The sequence below is a fragment of the Polyodon spathula genome, chromosome 12 (assembly GCF_017654505.1).
Source record: "Polyodon spathula isolate WHYD16114869_AA chromosome 12, ASM1765450v1, whole genome shotgun sequence".
NCBI lineage: Eukaryota > Metazoa > Chordata > Actinopteri > Acipenseriformes > Polyodontidae > Polyodon > Polyodon spathula.
This window is the reverse complement of record NC_054545.1, coordinates 11,899,205-11,919,539: the sequence shown is the minus strand read 5'-3', so window position 1 is coordinate 11,919,539 and position 20,335 is coordinate 11,899,205. Positions and strand designations below refer to the sequence as shown.

Below are 20,335 nucleotides of genomic sequence, written 5' to 3'. Positions count from 1 at the left end.
TACCATCAGTAAAGGGTACTTGTAAAGGGGTAGTACAAATTTTGACTTTTTTGAGTTTTCAATCCCTATCAGGGCCTGTCAAGGAGATGGTCTCTTAAAGCAGAACCAAAACAAGAAGTCATTTATCCAACAATATTTTAGGCCTGAATCTGCTTATCTAAATTAATTTTTAATGTCTCTTTAATGATGTCCTCAGACTGAGGGATCCCTTCAGCTCTTAACAGAGCTAAAAGCCTGATGGTACTTATGAGGTTTATTATATTACTGGTGAAATCCCCCAGAGGAAAGCAGAAAACTATTTATTATAAATCTAACCCACTGTTAAAAAAATAAATAAAAAGTGAGCAAGATTAGAAGCAGTGGGGTTCTTCCTGCTTGGACCTTTATATACATTAAAGTGAGATCCTTAATAATAGGGTTCTTCATTTGTTGGTGTATGTTTTTGAAAAGCGCACAAAACACAGCCCCAGCTTGGGTTCTTCATCGAAACATCATTGAAACCTGTTAATTGTGCAGCAGGTTCGGCGGTAAAGGCAGAGGATTTGCTGCTTCGTGCAATAAGATTCAATTTGTTTGTTGTTTCTGCCCAGATGAAAGACTGGCTTGAGTATAACAGGGGCATCTAAGAGGATAAGCAGACAAGCAGGGCATCAATAACGTCTAAAACCTGGCTTGTTGGACACAGAAGAAAAACAATGGGGTATTTGTAAATCTGTAATTATGAACTAATTTTTTGGGTGGATTTTGCATGTTAGGCAGAATGTAGCCACTCACCACCTGCCATCCCCATTTATAATATATTATTTAAGATCTTTCTTGAATCAAAGGGGAATATGACATAGATAAGGCATCATGTATTAAACTGGAATGGTTCAGCCTAATTTCCCAATGGTAACACAATTGAGATGCAGCATCTTGTTACTGCTCGAGGTCCTGTAGCTTCCACCTAGTTGTTCAAAGGTTTATTTAGTAGGTGTTTGTTGTACTAAAAAGAAAAACCTGCATGAAAGTAGTTTAATCATCACTCAACAGATCCAATGTGAGCTTGAATTCAAGCTGGATGTCTCATCTAGATTGCTGATTTTATTTTTATTGAGCAGTAACTTGATTGAAAACCATCTGACTATATATCACCCATAACTTTTTTATTTTGTTTTACCTTCATGGAAACAATAACTGTGAATGACTATTTAAAGTCATAATTAGTTATATAAGGTTATTCATGAAACTGTTCTGTATTCTGTTAAATAAATATAAAACTATTTTATTCATCAAAAAAACCTTTAAATGACTCATGAGTTGAAGCTTTGTGGATGGAGTCATTGTTTCAGCATATTTCTCTGATCTGAAATCATTCAGGTCCTCATCTTTTTCCATCTCTGTATGACTGTCTGTTTACACCCCTCAGTTCCCCTGACATAAGGAAATTGAGGGAAAAAAAACTATTTAAGATGAAATACCACATGAAGAATACATCAGCCAAACATTTCTTTTTGTTGCTGTTTTGTCCTCGCAACAGCAGCAGTCTAGCATCAGCCCCTGTACTAGTATCCTTTCCTAACTTTCCTGTACTCAAGCATTTAACAGCTCCTGAATGTTTCTCTGCTGCTTGAACCGCGTTTCCAATTTGGATAATAGAGCATCTGCTAAGGGAGGCAGTCATGTGCAGTGAATGGCTCCTACTATCCCCAGACCGGCTCTTGAAAAGACAGCATCTGACCCGGCTCCATCATTCACTGCCAGCCTCAGCATATGCTTCTGAAGGGCTCCGCTTTGGCGACAGTATTACTGATTAAATGAATTGGCCTTGTTGCAATAAATTGTTTCTCCCGCTTTGTTCTGCAATCATTACAATTCTGGAGCCGTCTGACAGATGAAATGAGAAAAGCAGCATATTAAAAACAAGTCTACTTTTTTTTTTTTTTTTTTTTTTTTACTAAATATAACCCCTCCCCCGACTAGCATTCCCTTCCCCGTTCTCATTAAATCTCCACTTCATATAAAAATTACCCCACTGTCAAAGAGGTTTGACTGCATGGCATTTAAGAGGCAAGATGCTTTTATTTTATTAATGTTCATATTTCCATGGGATGTAATTTAATCAGGTTATTTTTTTTCTCTCTCAGTGAAATAATAAACTATACAGATGTCAAGCCCATTGGCTTTAATTTAAATTTTATGGCCAGGTTAAAAAGACAGAAATAGAGAAGAACTGTACCCACAATACAAGCATAAAACAAATAAATAGCTTGATTCATTTTGCTTTCTTTTTGTAAGTAACGTTGTCAAGAATATTAATGTTCATTTACCACAATGTAAAAGCTGTGCACCTCACTTCCAAAGTGCAGTATGTAGAGGGGGCAGGGATAGATAGGAAAACAAAATACAGCACCTGTGCCATTTCTCTGTTCTACGTTATGGATCTATACTGTATCTAGATGTACTGTTGCTTCTTTGCCATTGTATTTCAAATTAAAGGGATGTAAAGATTAAAAAAAAAAAAAACACAAAGTCAACATTATGACCAGCATTATTTCTTTGTTTTATGGAACTATGGGCTAACATAGGAGGACAGTACCTGAACATGCCAACGAAATAGCAGAAATGTCGAAAACACAGTTTGTGATCTGGGTAGTGTAGCACATTCTGAACCTAACGTGTCATGGACCATCTGCAGTTATTGGCATTCCGTGGGGTGCTTTCAAATGTTCTGAAGCATTACTCTGCCCTTTCCTGGTGCCAAGCTAATTCGACTTGTTCCTGGCTGCTGCTGATAAGAAGATGCCAGGAGGAGATACTAGCGGCTGTTAATAAAAGGAAGGTTATAGATAATGCGCTTTGATGTTTTGTCACAGATTTATTCAATCAATAAAGAGGACTACAGTTATGGACAAAAGTTTGGTCTTACATTTTATATCATGTAATCAAAGTAACTACAAAACGATATTACAAAAGTCTACCGGAAGCCATACTAGCAGAGCACTATTTCATTTTATTTGAAATGTCACGCTTTTCCATTTTGTCAGTTTTTCGTTAAGTGTATCGAAGACTTCTAAGCGGTATGTTATTCAATATGTTAACATAACATTATTCAGCAGGTTTCTTTCGACTTTATGAAGCAAAATCAGTTAAGTCTATAGGGTGACTTTTGGCCATAGCTATAGGTTAGATGAGGAATCAGTAGGAAGTTACAACTGATTTGCTTGCACTGAAAACTAACATTTAAATTTTGTGTACGTCTTTCTATACTATGTTGTAGAGCTCTAGAATAGAGCTTCCTGATTTGTAGGTGAAGGCTCTGAGGTTTCTAATATGAGTTTAAATATGATTCTGAGATCTCTTCTGAGCCAACGGGTGGCGCTTTAAACTTCTGAGTTTTAAAAAGTCACTAGAATCAATTTTTTTTTTTTTTTATTTAAGCCACACCTTAGTGGGCCAGGGGTGGTCAGCGTAAGAAGGTCAAACAAAGTACCATGTTCATAACCAAATGCTGAATGAGCCAAAATGTCTTTATGTTCAGAAGAACCATGGCCATCTATTGAACACTTACTGTCTTTTGCCAGCAGTATAAAATCACACCGTATCACAGCAGGTGGTAAGGCACTGGTGCTAGCAAAGATAAAGACACAAGCCTGTGTTGTATATTTCTATAGCTGGTAACTAGAAAAACAGAGCAGCTTCTGAATTCAGTTACCTTATCATAGACCACTCTGGGTTTCAAGGCTTTATGAGTTAAAGCCACAGCGGACTGGATTTTGAATAAGCACAGGGATAGTTGTATGGCTATTCATGCTAGTAGGAATATTATTAACTATACAGTCTAGTGTAATAATAGTTTTAATTGCTAAGAATATTGACTTGAAATGACTGGTTACATCTATGCATTAATGAAATGAAACAGCAGAGCTACTGCAATACATTGTACAGAGTACTGTGGTGTGGTACTGAAGTAGCTAATGACAGTAAAGTGTTTTAATATATCCTCCCATACATACAAAACAACCTGTCAAGGAGTATGACAGGGAGGAAGTACATTCCAAGTGAGGCCCCACTTTTAATCTATTACCCTCAACAATATCATGTTCCTTGGGGGATTTACAGGTCGCAAAATGTGGATATTTGGAAATTGAAACCAATATGAGGTATGCAAGTAACATATCAGTTGTATGGAGTCATTTACTGTACAAGCACCTAGGAAAGCGTCCAATCTATATTAGTTTTCCCATGCTGTTTCTGTTTGTTTTTAAAAGCCCAACCAGGATTAGCAAAAACAAAAAATAAAACTTTCATTTGCGTCATTCCCATTAGAAATGGCAGCGTGCAACTGAAGAAGAAAAATGTTGTAAACAACAGAATATTTGAACTGTTATTTTCAGATGCATTTGAAAAAAATAAAACAGCACTACAGTGATTATATTTAAAATGATAACATTGCTCATTTGAAGGTAATTCCACACTAATGCTTGTCGTGGTGGTATTTTACAGACACATCCTTGATGGTCAGCAAAAATCTTAGATAAATTTTCTAACCAGTTAATACAAAGTCTTTCTTTTTTGTACTGTTTACTGCCCCAGTGTGTTGGGCATTGCTGTGAATTAGAGTATGCATCGCTCCATGGCTTCTGCTACTGCTCTGGCTCCTGAGGCACAGTATTCAGTCACATGGAAACTAATTGCTGTGCTATGACATAAAGCAGAGTATTGCAGAAACAGCAGAAGAACACTATTCTCTGCCCATGTAAAAGGTGACATTTAAAATGCCAGTGGCACTTAATATATCAGTATTGAAATGTTTATGAATATTAAATAAAGGCGTTCAAATCTGGAAATGTGTATTCAACCCTTGGTTCTTCCACAGACCCCTAAAATGTCAGTGCTGTTGGGCATGAGATGCAGCTCCACAAAGGGTGGCCCCATTCTCATATTAGAGTCACAGTATCATTTCTAACCACATAAGCAGTAGCCAGAGGATTCATATTATTTGTCTAACAGGCAATACAGCTAAAACAACCTTTGTAAAGCTTAGAGAGCTATGGTGTGAATAAGAAATACAAATAAGACATAACACATAGAACAAATGTAGTATTCTTTACACACAGAGCTGCAATGGGACAGGTTAATTGTTACACTATAGTGTACCAACTGTACCTAGAGAGAAGGCATGTCTAAAAACTATTGATGTGTGCATTTAACTAAAAGTTCACTAGGATGTGATTAAATTGTATATACAATATGGGTTTAAACAACAAGAATAATGCGTTAGTTCAGATGTCTGGGATATTTCAAACTCATAACAAGTTGCTCTTTAAGGCTTGTCTGAAAACTATTGAGGGGTGCATTTAACTAAAAAGTCACCAGGATCTGATTAAATTTTATATACAAAATGGGTTTAAACACAAGAATAATGCCTTAGTTCCGATGTCTGGGATATTTCAAACTCATAACAAGTTGCTCTTTAAGGCCCTTAAATGTGAAAGTAAAATGCCATGCAACATCAGAAGCTCCTTTAAACAGGATTTTAACCCGGCTGCATAATATATTTATATTAGGAAATCATCCTGCCACACATCACTGTGTTCGACTATAATGTCCAAAGTGGCCTACTTTGAAGAGTAGAAGGCTATGTAAATGTATTGAAGATTGGGTTCAACAGCGTACGATCTCTAGCTGCCTTTTATTTGTGCACTCGTTCATTACGTGATGATGTTCAAGCTACAGGATAGTTCTCTTCAATATAGTGGGAAGTGCACAATTGTAGTAAACGATGTCAAACCAGTGTTGTTTAAAGTCAACAGTGATATTTAAAAAAAGATCAATAACACTAGCAGCTGATGTTAACTTCATTTATCACTGTTGAATGGGCCTTTAGTTTTAATTTATGGTACTGGGCGTTACTTCAGGCTCTCTGTTGAGTCATATATCTTTAAACACTAATCTAACCTGAGGTGAGATTGTGCATTATGGATAGTACATCATCATATCAGTACCTGTACTACTGCCGTATTATTTTACCAATATAATTCACAAGAGAGATTTTACCTTGTTTCCAAGGTGATGACCACTGTTTGACTTGGGGGATATGGAGAGACTAATGGCGTGAAAGAAGGAAAGCTGTTGCTCAGATTCATCACAGAATAAAATGGATCTCGTCTCCAGTCTTTTACTGTCAACAGTCTGAAAAGATATCTGTTAATATAAAAAAAAAAAAAAAACGCTGTAAAAACATTTGACCTTTTCAATGCTTTTGGCTAGAGGAAATACAGTGCAAGTACTTTCTGGTCAAGTACTTGCATCCATTGTTTCAATTGATATCCTGGCAAGACATGTATTAATAAACATATAAGAGCTACCATTTGTCTGAGTGTAGATTTGCTGTAATGTGTTTGCTACCAACTAGGCATCTGTGAGAACATAATCTTCTTTGGGATTGCCTCTGGCAACTCTGAGGTTTACACAGGGGAGCTTATTGCCCATAGTCTGTCAGTACCAGCAGATGTGAACACAATGTGATAGCTGGGCAGTCAGGCAATCAGCAGAACAGCTGGATCCTCAGAGAACACTATAGCGGGCAGCATGGGCAAAACTATCTGCGGTCCTACTGAACCAGTACTGATCCACAATAGCAGCACCTGTCGGGTGTTTTCTGGCATTCTTAAGTCTTATAACAGGTCTTCCACATGAAAAGCACGTAGACCTAAATACCGTGGAGCTGAGACTTGGTATGGATGAAGATGGACACTTTTAGTTATCAGACTGCTTACATGAAGCTTTGTGTTTTGTGTTTTGTATATAAAGAAGCAAGTAGTATGGCATGTCCCAGAATGCATGCTGTTAAAGTACTTTCAGTATAACCATGACTTTCTGGCTCAAGAAAGTTCCCCTAAAACTGGTCCAAGAGTATGTTAGTCATGTGATGTGGCATCCCAGTCTTCAGTCTTCTACCATTATTAATTAATGTCTAATTTGTGAATACATATATTATTTCAATTAATTATCGTAGCCACTGTTGGGTGAATAATTCCCCTTATCTTTCTTCTACTTCAGGAAACCACTGCGAAAGGAAGAGAATGGGACAAGCCGAAGTGAATATGCAATGGCCTCCCGAAACAAGAAAACGGTGGATGCTAACAATACGGTCGTATAGGATCCAGGATGAAGAGGAAGGACAGACAGACGGTCGACACCTCCCCCCTCCCTCCAAAACACAGCTCCTCCCAACATACGACAGCAGAGCTGAACTTTGAATGCACACCCAAACCGTGCTTGTGTGCCATGGCTTCGCTGGAAAATGGAAGAAAGACAGCTAGATTGATAGCAAGCTTTTGGTCTTAGGACCTCCTTTTCAATAGCGCACGCATATAAGATATTCAGAGCAGGGAGGCAGCCTTGCTCTGAAGTCTTGATGTTTGTCAGAAGCAAGGATGAACCTGTCAATCACGGTCACGGTAAAAAATAAAAAACAACTTTGCATAGACATTTGAAAAAAAAAAATGTAAATAAAAAAACTGCATGCAGTCTTTGTTGAATGCAACAACTTTTTAGATTCCTCTGCCTTTTATTGTTTTTTTTTTCTTTTGATGCTGCAGCATGGCAGTGTTATTTGGCATGAAATACAAGAGAAGGGGCAGCCCATTTGAGCCTAAAATCAAGACACTGTCTGACCAGTTCACTGTTGTCAGACCTGGTCATTAACCCCCCGCCCCGAAATATTAAACCAACAACGTGGATGAAGAGGGATAGATGGTTGGTTCTGATTTTGTAAACCAAAAAAAAAAAACTGCATGCCTTTAAAAACTGGGAACAGACTTTTCCAGTCCCCTGACTATGCAATTCGAAATAGCTATGGTTTACTTTTTTTTGGTCACCAGTATTGTTTATAGAAGTTAATCAAATTTAAAAAAAGGTGCTGTTTTTAAACTCCACAGTTTATTTCATTTGCTTTGCTATATTTTTCCCCTGACAGAAGACTGTTGATATTTTCAATGTATTTTACAACATACACGTAAATTAAATATCCACCTAATCTAGGTTCCACCTGCATTTTCACGGTTGTGAGCCTTTTTTTTTATGGCTTCCATTTGTTTTGTATTTATTTTATTTCATTGCTCTGCTGTCGTCAGCTTCCTGAAATACAGGGATTATGGTCATATTCAGAAGCCTGCCTCTCTGAAAAGCTTGCTGCCTTGTCTGTATCTCTGAACATGAAATGCATGGCCATTGTCACCCCTTCTGCTCCGGCTTTGCCTCAGGAGAAGGATATTTTATTGGTTAATGTGAGTGTCAGTTGATTAAATATATAACCTACCAAAATATTTGTTAAACATAGCAACATTTATTACATTACCACAACCTGCTAAAATGCTCTTGTGAGTTCTGTCAGTGAAGTGTGGGTGCCTAATAAACAGAATGTGCTGGAATTCTGTTAACGAAACCTTCAGTTTGATTTGTATTCCACCCCACCCCCACCCCCCCCCCACCCCCCCCACCCATGTTACAATCTGAGCATCTCAGAATATATAGAAAAGCTCTAAAAAATAAACTGATCCTAAAAAGCTGTTTGTCCCTAATTTGTAGACATGCATTTACTTTTCAAAATGAGAGAAAAAAGAAAAAAAAAAACATTTGAAAGTTACAAGACTAGAAATAAACACACCGGTTATTGAAGCAGAGTTGGGTTGTTTATAACTGGAAAGTGTAGGGGCTTTTTTTTCCACATAAAAACAAACAAACAAACAAAAACTCTTTAAAAAAAAAACACTGGATAAAATAGAAGAACGAAATTCACCTTTAATGACTTTAGTTTACTCAGCCACTTGCTCAGTTCCAGAATGCACAAGTCATTTCTGTGTGATTTTACAAAGAGTCTTCTGTAAGTCACCTTATACCTGGTCTATCGTTGTTCATAGCAGTGCAGAGCTACCTGGTAGGGGTCTCAGACATTTTCAAGCAGGTTCATATAACTGTTTAATGTGTCAACACTGTACCTTGTAGTTTTTGTGACACTGGTAACTAGGCTAACTATTTTCAAGACACTGACAAACAGTAGTGACTGTTGGAGACTGTTGCATTTCCCATCAGGTCCTTCTCCTTTGAGGGTGCAAACTCCAGGGGGTATGAGAGAAAATTGACAATAAATAATGAATCTTTTTTTTAATGAAAGAAAAGCTTAGAGAAGACAGGAGGCTGTGGAATATGAAGTAGGAAATACTCTGTCAAGTACTTAATGTGATTACTGGCTTATCCTTCTCTTTCCAAATTAAATCTCCCCTTGACAAAGAAGAATAAACCTTGGGATCCTGCTGAAGAGGTCTGTGCTGTAAAAGCATCACTTTGCATGAGAACAGGGGGTCTGACAAAAGCTGGGTGAAGGCTTTCACTGCTAAGGATGCTCGTGGTTCAAAACAAAGTCTTTTGATTTTAGTTTTTTTTTAAAAAAGGGTCACCAAATGGAGGGTTTGAATGGAATGCAATATTTCACCTGTTTTGTATTTCCAAAAGAGGGCTGTTCTTCAGATCGTGAATTCAGCAAAGAAAAGTGTCTTGATGCATCGACCTTTTCTACCATTCTTTTGTAAGCAGACATTCTCTTTTGTGTAATGGAAATGGCCCCATGCAAGTGATCTTTTTTTTTCATTCTATTTCTTTCTAATTTATGTTGATCTCATCTTTATCACATTTAAATGAACTAAAATCAATTATGCCAAAACAGTAAGTATCTGTGCTTGCATGCAGTGAACCCCCTACTCTGGACCTGTGCATAAATGTGCTTTGCAGCTTTTAGTAGCACTAAAGATTTTATGATTAAGAGTTTGAAGTTACAATTGGCCTCTGTGGAGCAAAGTGCTGATCTCAAGAATGGACACGTTTTAACACTTTAGCTGTGCTCTAGGTCCCTTAACATAAACATATTCCAATAACTCACCTTTCAGTCCGAACACGTCTGAGTCCCCTGACTAAACAAGTGCTGGATGAGTTCAATGTTGCTAAATCTTACAAAAAAAAAAACAGTAAGGTGTTCTTTCTTCATAGTGCTGTGCAGAGTTTAGATTTTTGAAATCAGTATCAGAATAATACATCTAATAAATTCTGTGTATAATTATATTTTTGTGTTCGTCTTTGGTTAGAAGAGTAGGAGTGGGGCTCCCGAGTGATGCATCCAGTAAAGGCACTCTGCCCAGAGTGCATGATGCACCCTATAGCTTGGAGATCACCAGCTTCAATCCAGGCTATGCCGCAGCCGAGTTCCCAGGAGGTGGCACACAATTAGCCAAGCGCTGCCTGGGCAGGGAGGGTTAGGTCGGCTGGAGAATCCACGGCTCACTGTGCACCAGTGACCCCTGTGGCTGGCCAGGCGCCTGCAGGCCTGCCTGTGTGCAATTCAGAACTGCGTGGTACTACGACGCTGTAGTTTTGTAATGGCGGACTTGCAGTGCAAAAGAAAGCGGATGGCTGACACCATTTTGAGGGCCACTGTTTTTCCTCAATGGTTTTACCTCAATCGCTAAAAGTTTAGACTTACCTCTTTCAATCTGTTGTGAAGTTTTTTCCTCCTCCTCCTCCTCCTCCTCCTCCTCCTCCTCCTCCTCCTCCTCCTCCTTTTTGCCCCCTTGCAGCTGTAGCTCTCTTTTGGGGGGTCAATGAATTCCATCACCCAGCCTGGGTTCACTTCTGGCAACCCAAGAGGGTGGCACATTTCCGACCAAGAGGCAAATTCCTTTATTCCAATTTAATAATGTGGTCCCCTTGCTTATTGAACTATATTGTGGTCTACATCTTACCACCTTCTGTGTTTATACTGCTGAGCTTAATACAGCAAGATCTTCCTAGATAGTAGATCACCTGTACGAGAGAAGACTACAAACATTGTAAGGCTAGTTTTGGTTGTTATCTAAAGTCCTAGCATAGGATTATTATATTCAGTGGATTTTTAAAATACAGTCTAAAGCATGTACCTTAATTATGTTTCAGTGTTATTATTTTAATTTGTCCCTTATTATTATTAACCCTACTATTGTACTATCAATGAAGGATTTATACAATGAAGGAGAGTTTATACCATGAAAAGAAGCGGCACTCTGTATGTTTTATCAGCCCCGGTGCCTGTGCTAACCACCCTACCCCTTATCAATTAATCATTACAACTGTGTGTGGATAGCACTAAAGCATTAAAGAAAACCTTTTAACCAGTTTTCCTGCTACAAAATAAACTGTATTGAGTTTGCAAGAACAGACCTTTCATCATGACATATAACTGCATATACCTACAATATACCCAGCATCTGTGCATACCAGTGTGTCATATCATGTACAAATAAAGTGTGAAAATAATGCATGAATGTAAATATGATTAAGATTTAAAAATCTACCTTCTTGACTGTGTATCACATGTACAGAATAAAATTAATATGTTTATAGGAAAATAAATAAAAATAAATTTAACAACTCAAGTTGTTGATGTGCTACCAATCACAATTAAATACATGTTGTCATGTTTCTGGAACAAGCCATTAATGTATATTTGGTGATTAAAGGTTGTTGCACAATATATGCATTGCATATCAATATGTTAAACATATACATTGTGCATTTAACTATTTTAATTGCACCATGCTGACTTTTTTTTTAGTTTTAAATAAAATTGTACTACTAAAACCACTGTGTATTTCAGTTTGTAAAAGGCTAATATATTGAACGAAAAGCTTACACCCATTGTTGATACTGTATTTAAGGAGTAGTACATCAGTAAACGAGATTAAAAGTATTCACTTTATTCAAAACATGTAAAAGCAGAATTTTGAAAAACAAGAAACACAACATGATATCTGGTACTATGAAATTTCTCAATTTCAATGCCTTAATCTCAGGAAATCTGTAACACTTGCACTTCCTATTTCATTTGACCTCCGCAGTGTATTCTGGGTCAAAGCATATTACTTGTTGAAAGCATGTCAGTCAGTAGGGGAAGTAGGGGAAACTGATTCATTGATTGGTCAATGAATGAAAAGAAGCCATTGAAGGGGTGGGGATGAGTTCACCATCCAGACCATGGAAGTGCACATTTTTAGAATAATTATTTGCAGCAGGTGATCAAAGCTAAGGATGCAAAAACAGAAAAAAAAAAATTAAAAAAACCCTACATTGAAAGCCGTGTCAGCCTTTGAAAGAGCTATCTCACTTATTAAACAGGATCATAGATACTTTGTTGTTATGTCTCTTTGTAATTCCTAAATGCAGTCTGGTCCAGTGAAATGGAAACTTTCAAATTGACTTTAAAGCTAATGCATCTGCTGAAGAAATGGTTCATTTAGTGCTGGTATTGAGTTTCTGTGGGGGAAGACAGGATGTCTTCATTTCTTTCCATTTCTTACCAGGCAACAGGAAAGTGAGCACATTTGGTACCCAAGTAACTCAAGGGAACAGGCCAACTGTGGAACACAACTTGGAGAAAACATAGAACATGAACATAATTACTTAGTATCAGTCTGATACAGTATATAACAGTTCCTCTTAACCTGTCTACGTTCATTATGTATATCATATGAGCATAAAATATTAGAGTTACCAATGTATTATTCTCCTTCTTGTTTAAATTCACTCTGTTTCAATCATTACAAGCTGGTGACTTTTTAAAACTCAGGTTTAAAGCAGCTCTGTAGCACGAAAAGAGCTTTCAGATATGTCGTTTCTATACAGTAAGAACAGCTGGTACACCAGAGTGTAACCATCACTCTGGCCCCCCTGCAACACCCTGCCCCTAATGGATTTAATACATCGTTAATAAACACATAGAAATAATGTGGACTTCTTTCATGCCAGGGGTAGAGTCTGAAGACTATAAGAAAAAATAATTTATAAGGGGATTCGAAACAGCAAGAAGAATATATAAGATAATGGTGCTGCTTCAGACCTGTAGCAAGTTTCTCTTTAACAAAACGAGAGTCTTCCAACGTGAGACAGCTCACTGCAGTTTATTTTAAACCCCCACAACTGACTCTTCAATATATACCTCTGTAACTGCAATTTTACAGTTTATTCACACATTTAGTAGAAATCCTGTTTTTGATCTTCAAAAGCCTAGCACCTGTGTCTCCTTAAGCTTTGCAATCAATTTAATTAATTTGCTCATTAAAGCCTTCAAAGCTAATTTAATTATTCCACAACACTATTGTTGCCTGCTGCCTTCTCCTGTTGAAAAGCTTCAGTTTCTGAAGAAGTCCTCCATCAGTCTTGGTTGACCTTAATTGAGGGCTGTTCCCACCAGACTTGGAGGTAAAATCCGACGTATTGTCTCTGCTACCTATTGTCTATTATCATTCTACACTAACTAAATCCATTGCATCTGTCAAAGCTGTGCATCAGCCTTTGAATGTTGAAGACAAGCACACACCAGCAACAAGAGATAAAAACCAATCTTAATGTTACGGGATTCATCTATCTATAATACAGAATTTCTGATCTTTTCCATTGGAAACACAGATTTGAAGGTGTTTTAGATAAAGGCTATAAAATATAATGTCTACCAAATGTGACATTTAGAATCACGACAAGACAAGTGTATACAGAGATGAATGTGAATAAAGCTGATGCTGAATGAACAAGACTGAACCGTGGACTGTTTTTCCTGTGCATATGCGATTTGAAGGTAATGCAATTAGACACTTGGAGCAATTTACACATTCGTGTATTGTCCAGCAACAGAGCTTCGAATGATTCAGTAATAAAACTGTCCTGACAGCCTTGACAGACCAAGTGAAATCCTAAAGAAAATGCACACAGAGGGCCTTTATTGTCACAACAATCCTGCTTTGAAAATGGAAGTGAATGCATTTGTATCAATAAGCAGACATATTTCATTTATAAATTAGTGCACATTGCACAATGCAAAGAAAAAGACAATCTGAAATAACTTTATATTTTCAGCGCACAGTCTGCAGTATTTTATTTGAAAGCAAATGGACCAACGGAACTATTAAGCATCTAATAATTACTGGTTTGGTTTCTAATATACCCTGTATAGCCAGTTTCGTCTATTAGGAGAAAACATACAGCAAACAACAAACCCTGTTCATTTAGATTATTATTATTATCTGTTTCTTAGCAGACACCCTTATCCAGGGTGACTTATAGTTGTTACAAAATATGACAGTACAAAGTATCACATTACAAAGTATCATATTATAAAATTTCACATTGCAGAATATCTATTAGAGATAAGTGCAGTTATAACATACAATAAAGTCAGCAGCAGATAAATCAACTAAAAGCAAAATAAAGAATGCAGCAAATAATTACATTTAAGAATGACTAAAAGCAAACAAATAAAAACATTTGCTTATACCAGTAAAATCCAGTAAGAGCACATAGTAAGTACAATAAATGGGTGAGAAGGATTTCAAATTAAAGCATTGCAAATTAAAAAAAAAAAAAAAGCTGGTTCATGTGAAACTACTTCTGATGCTTCTCAAGCATGAGAAACAGTAACAGGTATGAATGAGAGACGTGTCCTAACAGCAGCAGAGGAGCAGAATATTATTATAACCACCTGGGCTACTAATTGCACTGGACAAGGGCAATTAAAGCCGTTTATTTTTTTACATTGTTGCCTTTGACTTGGAACTCAGATGATTTAGCTGAATTTGATGTTGAAGTAGCTTCAGAGTATTTAGATCTTGAGTATGAAAAATAAACAACATGGTAGCTTCTGAAAACAACGTTCCTTCGTCGTGAATTACTGAATTATAAATACTTTACTTAATCAACTTATAGTATATTCCATTATTTTCCATTATTTTCCTTTTTTCTTTTATAAGGAACTGCACTTTTTTTGACAGTTATATATTTTACACCCCAATTTTAAATGCACAATTTGAAAAGTGCAACCCACTTGCCAATTATTGGCCCCCCAGTTTTCTCCCAAATGTAGACTGCTCCCTCAGCACAGCAGTTCCCCACAACAGCTCTGGAGAAGAAGGTCAGGGTAGTCCTCCCACCCCATGGGTTCGGTTGTGTTAGTGCTTTTGAAATCTTAATAACAACTTTTATAAATATACTGCGTTAACGTTTCATGTTCAAAACAGTATGTTGTTAAAGGATCACCTCATTCAAAATTCTCATGAGACTGTGTAGATGGACATCCGATTGCCCTGCGTGTAATAACAGATGTTTATGTCCATCTTTGAAATGCGTTTGGATCCTCTTGTTGGTATGTTCCACTTTCAAGAAACACATTCTCTCTCTCTCTCTCTCTCTCTCTCTCTCTCTCCTCCTCGAGAGAGATAGAAGATACAGATATTATATATATGATATAGATATATATATATATATATATATATATATATATATATGATAATATATATATATATATAAAGTAATTTTGTCGAGAAACAGCTCTATCTAACTAGATCCTAGAGCGTAAAGTTAGACAATCTGCAACGTTGAGATGATGACATCATTCATCTTTTTTATTTTGTATTTCTTTCCATGTCCTCAATGAGCCAGCCACTGTATCGATCTGTGTTGTTGTTTTTGTTATTTTGGGATTCCCACATTTGGTTAAGGTGTTAAATATATATTTTAAATATTTATTTATTTTTTTTAAACGTACAGAACTGGGAAAAGAAGTGTACTTTGAACCTGTCCACCTCATCTTGTCTAAACTATTAGTCGGGTGCCAATGAAAGGATATGAAGAAGGCTTTTATTTTTGAAGCCTCCAGTCTGTCACTGTCTATGAACTAGTAAAATTAATTAGTGGGTGTCAATGAATAACACTTTTGGACACTCACAGAAATTATTCAATGGTTATACTTCGTATGGAAGAAGACTAGCTTTGGAATATGTATATACAGTAGTAATACATTTCTACATTAATACTGACAGTCTATATTTGTGGACAGCTGCACCAGACAGCTATGCTAAGTTATTTGGAAGTGTACTGAATAATGCCACACTAATCAAAGCTTCTTTATTGAATCAGTATTAATAGTCTAACATTAACTAGAAATGATCTGGTATGTCCACGATGACAAGCATCAAGTCAAATTGATTGCTGAGTGGGAGTCCAGATGCTGGTTCAACAGGACCTGAAGCATCCTCATTCTTTCTGTTTTCACATTTAGCTACTATTCCACCTACTGGTATGTCCTTTTTCAAGAGGAGTGCCGTCAGGAAGAGCCAGTATTCACTACCTTAAACTATTCCACTGCTCTCCCTTCAAATTAACCTCATAAGAAGAACAAGGAAAGATTGAATCCTCTTTAAACACTTTAAACCTTTAAACGGTTATCACTGCCTACCTTTTATCGGTCTGGGGCAGTGTCACTGAAGAAGACAACATAGCCAGAAGCACACTCGCTCACATAGCAAATGATTTTACTTTTCATGCTTGAAGTCAAATTGTCAAATTAGTGTTTCCACCAAAACAATTGTCTAATGTATAAATCATAAATACCATACTGCTCTAATGAAGTTACTGTTTAGTGTCTAAAGACAAATACCTTTCTCTGTGATATGGCTTGTATTAACAAATTCATGAAACGTTGTTACGCTACAAAATCCCTACTAAGAAAACCTATAGACATTTATATAATATACCTTGGATTATAGCTGCAGAACTGTGCAAAAGTGTGTGAAATGACCATTCAGCTCCCTGAAGCAAGTTATATTGATGACCTTATTAATGTTATAAAATCACCAAAGGCAATCCACATGCAAGAACTGGGACAATTGCTTCAATCTAGTGGAACTATTACAGTAATTGATTATTAAAGTACAGTGGTAATGCATTTTTTAAAATTGATATGCAGATAGACATTATTTGAAGTTCAGTTTATGTTAATAAATAATCACTGCAATACAAGGTGCTTGTGAATATCCACCAATAGACTGCTATTGCAATTTTGTGTTATCTGTATGTTTATTAAAACTAATATTATTTCCAACAAATATATAAGATATAAAAAGACAGCTGTGTGTTAATCTTTGGAATAATACTGCTACTTATATGCTACTGCTATTTTAATATGATTACTTTCTATTGACTGTTTATTAACATCTCATAGAACTTTAATAAATTGGTTATTGTATATCCATTTAATACTCATTTATGCCATGCAAAATAAAGTGTTACTGGTGTATTTTATAGATGGAAAATATACTTGTCTATTTCCCTGTGTTTTTCAAAAAGTTAAGGATGCTGAACAGCCTGTGCTTACGCAAATGGAATTGTATTGAAATGTCCAAATCTCACCCTGACCTTGCATGCTGTCTCTGGCAAGCTGCCTCTTCCCATAGCAGTTCAAATCAATCAAAAGCAAACTAAGTTCAAGGAGGATAACGCAATAAGCCACACAGAGAATGAGTAAACAAGCTAAAAAGCCGATCTCATCAACTCGCACTGAGCTCTGCATTTGTTATCTTCGGTGCAATGGTCATGCTCACACAGAATAAAGAAAATCAAATTACATCTGCCATAATTTAATTTGCTGTGATAAAGTGTACTTGTAGGATTTCATTTGGGTTATAGGCACTTTCCTAAGAATTGCACAAGAACCAGTCTGTGTTACTGGACTTATAATTCTAAATGAGGCTCCAGCCTCAATGGGTAAATATCCTGGTTAAATAAACAAATAAATACATAATAATGTTTGTTTTATGTATTTATTTGATAAAGTACCAGTGGAGTTATGTTTTTCACAAACAGCCTTCTGGTTCAAATCAGCAGGTACACAATGCTATCATTATCATCGCTCAGGTCATCACCAAAGAGGATAACCTTCCAGAGGGTGTAATTCAGCTTTGATATGCAATCTGCAATCCCACGCTGAACTCACAAGCTTCTCTTATCAACCAGAGTTTAACGGCAGTGCTGGTAATCAAAAAACCACAATTCCCAAGTGTTCATATTCAGAACCTAACAGAGACTGAGGTTAAGGAGCAAACATGCAATGGCAGACATAATACATCGTGATTAGAATGCTGCAGAAGTCTTCAGTCAGAGACTAATAAAAAAAATCTACCAAACTAGGTTGCTGGAGCTCAAATACAATAAGGTATGTAACTTAGCTTTCAAATAATTACCTGTGGCCTTCTACACCCAACAGCCTGTTTTTATTCCAGTTAGTCAAACTTTTGAGATTGATGAAAATATGTTTTGAAAGTTTAATAGCTGAGTAATATTTGAACAGTTATTTGTGGGATGGTTCCATTATCTTTAACACAATAAGAAGCAGGATGTCAACCAGTGACATTGCCTGTGGGAAGGCTGCGCCACAGGTAGAAGAGGAGTAGAAGGAGCAGAAACCAAAGCAAGAATGAGACGAAATCAAGGGGAGTTCTTGGTTCTTTTTGGTTTAAATTGGTGGATGTTTTTGCAGTCTTCATTATTGCAGACTGGCCACTTTGTTAGGACCTCTGGCATCGACTCCACAACATGCTTGAAGCTGTTATGATGGGTGTTAATCCATTCAGTTTTTTATATTTATTGCACAGTGAATGGGTGCATTATTGTCTGTAAAGTAACCATCACAATCACAGTACAAGAGCAACATTGTTGAGTGGACTTTACCAGTATATTGTCTATTTAGTTTTTTAAACAATTCTGTACTAATGAGAGACAAGATGTTCTACTCATAAAACTGTAACACAAGTATTTCAGCTCCAATTACTTCTACAGAAAGACTATGCTAGGATAAATAATGAAATAGTCATTATAATGAAAAATAACTATAAACAACTACTGTTCTGCTGTTTTTAATTGAGTTGTCTTGTTAATACTACTAGAGCAATCTGCAGTTTTGAGTTATCGCTGCAGTATTAGAGAGTCAAAGTAAATACTGTTTTTAAAGTCTGCAAGCATTCCTTTGATGTGGCCTATTGTTCACTTGAGGATGAGATGACTAAACTCATCCAACTTGTTGGATTCAAACCCTGACCTCTAAAGTTTAAAGGCAAGGCAGCTTAATAAATTGGGTCGCTGTGTCGCCTATTGTCTCCACAGAAAGCATTGCTGACATTGAAAGGAGGATTCTACCTAAACCTGTCCTCATGCTGATGGTCACACACCTTTGCCTTTGCTGAGACTTTACAAGACAAGGAAAAGCTCCAGGCTCTCTGTTTATCCACTGCTAAACTATAAATATGGATACATGACCTCTGCCGGCTCTGTGCCTGTCAGAACTCTGACTGCTCAGCCACATAGCAAGGCCTCCTGTCAGGTTTGAACAGGCTGTGTTATCCAAACTGTCACATTTCTAAATTCAGCCTTTTTCCAAGCTGCTTACACTATTGACATGAGTTGATGATTTTGTGGTATCTGCCTTGTCAGTCAAAAGAAAGAAAGATGAATAAAGGTTATGCAAGTGAAATGATAAAATGCATTAAAAAAAACTCCATTTTAGTTTATCAAAATAGAAGAGCACAGCTGTTTCAAAGATGCAAAAGATGCAAACTTTATAAAGGGAATTAGTATTTTATTATTATTATTATTATTATTATTATTATTATTATTATTATTATTATTTCAAATGCTATTAGTTTATAATACAATTAAAGATAATTATTTGGTAATTATTACACTGCTAGATTGTTGAAAATGTGCAGATGCATTATTTAATGAGAATGTTGCTTAGGGACACAATGCACACAATTTACATTTACAATATGGAAATCACATTGAAACTAGATTCGATTTTATCCAGGGCTGTTTGTTAGTTTACAAATAATCAAAATAATTGATCATTAATTAACATTGCATTATACATTTTTGTATATTGTATGATGTCTGTACTAGATTAACAAGTAAAGGGCATTGATCACATCAAAATTCGATGTGCTTTAGTTTTTTGCCAGTTTTGAGGACTGAAACTCCTGCAATCCATTTTATATGAAGATTATTTAGGAAAAGAGTAAAACATATAGTGAAGCTTTTACAATATGTTGTACAGCACAATATGTTGCTGGGACATTATTTCTAATAAATATATACAAAGGTTATTTAAAAATATGTTTGTCACAAGCTTGGATCATGCATCAGCCTTTCTACATTCCTCCAATTGTTACAAGCCCTGGTTTGGAATCTGAGATCGGAGTTAATTCAGTCAGGATCTGTGCTGCTGACTGTCTGTGTGAAATCCTGGGATCTGAATTGGTAACATCTTTCCACATCTGTTTTAGGTATTATGTTTGTTTTACATTTTGAAGCATTCCTGACAGAGAATCTTATAAGTCAAGTTATTGTCATAATATTTGATACACAGTGTATTCTATTTTTCCATAGCTTGATAGAGTTCTCAAACTCTGGTCTAAACTACATCTGGTACATCAGGGGCCGATTTTTC

General features: G+C 36.5%; 1 protein-coding gene across 1 annotated transcript in view; it reads left to right on the top strand.

The window, feature by feature from the left end:
- LOC121323799 (proline-rich membrane anchor 1-like) overlaps positions 1–11,609 on the top strand; it is a 34,505-nt gene extending 22,896 nt beyond the window's left edge. The window contains exon 4 of the mRNA XM_041265014.1: positions 7,045–11,609. Within this exon, the coding sequence (XP_041120948.1) occupies positions 7,045–7,144 (100 nt within the window). The 3' untranslated portion in view covers positions 7,145–11,609. The remainder of the gene's footprint in view (positions 1–7,044) is intronic.
- Positions 11,610–20,335: the final 8,726 nt, after the last annotated feature.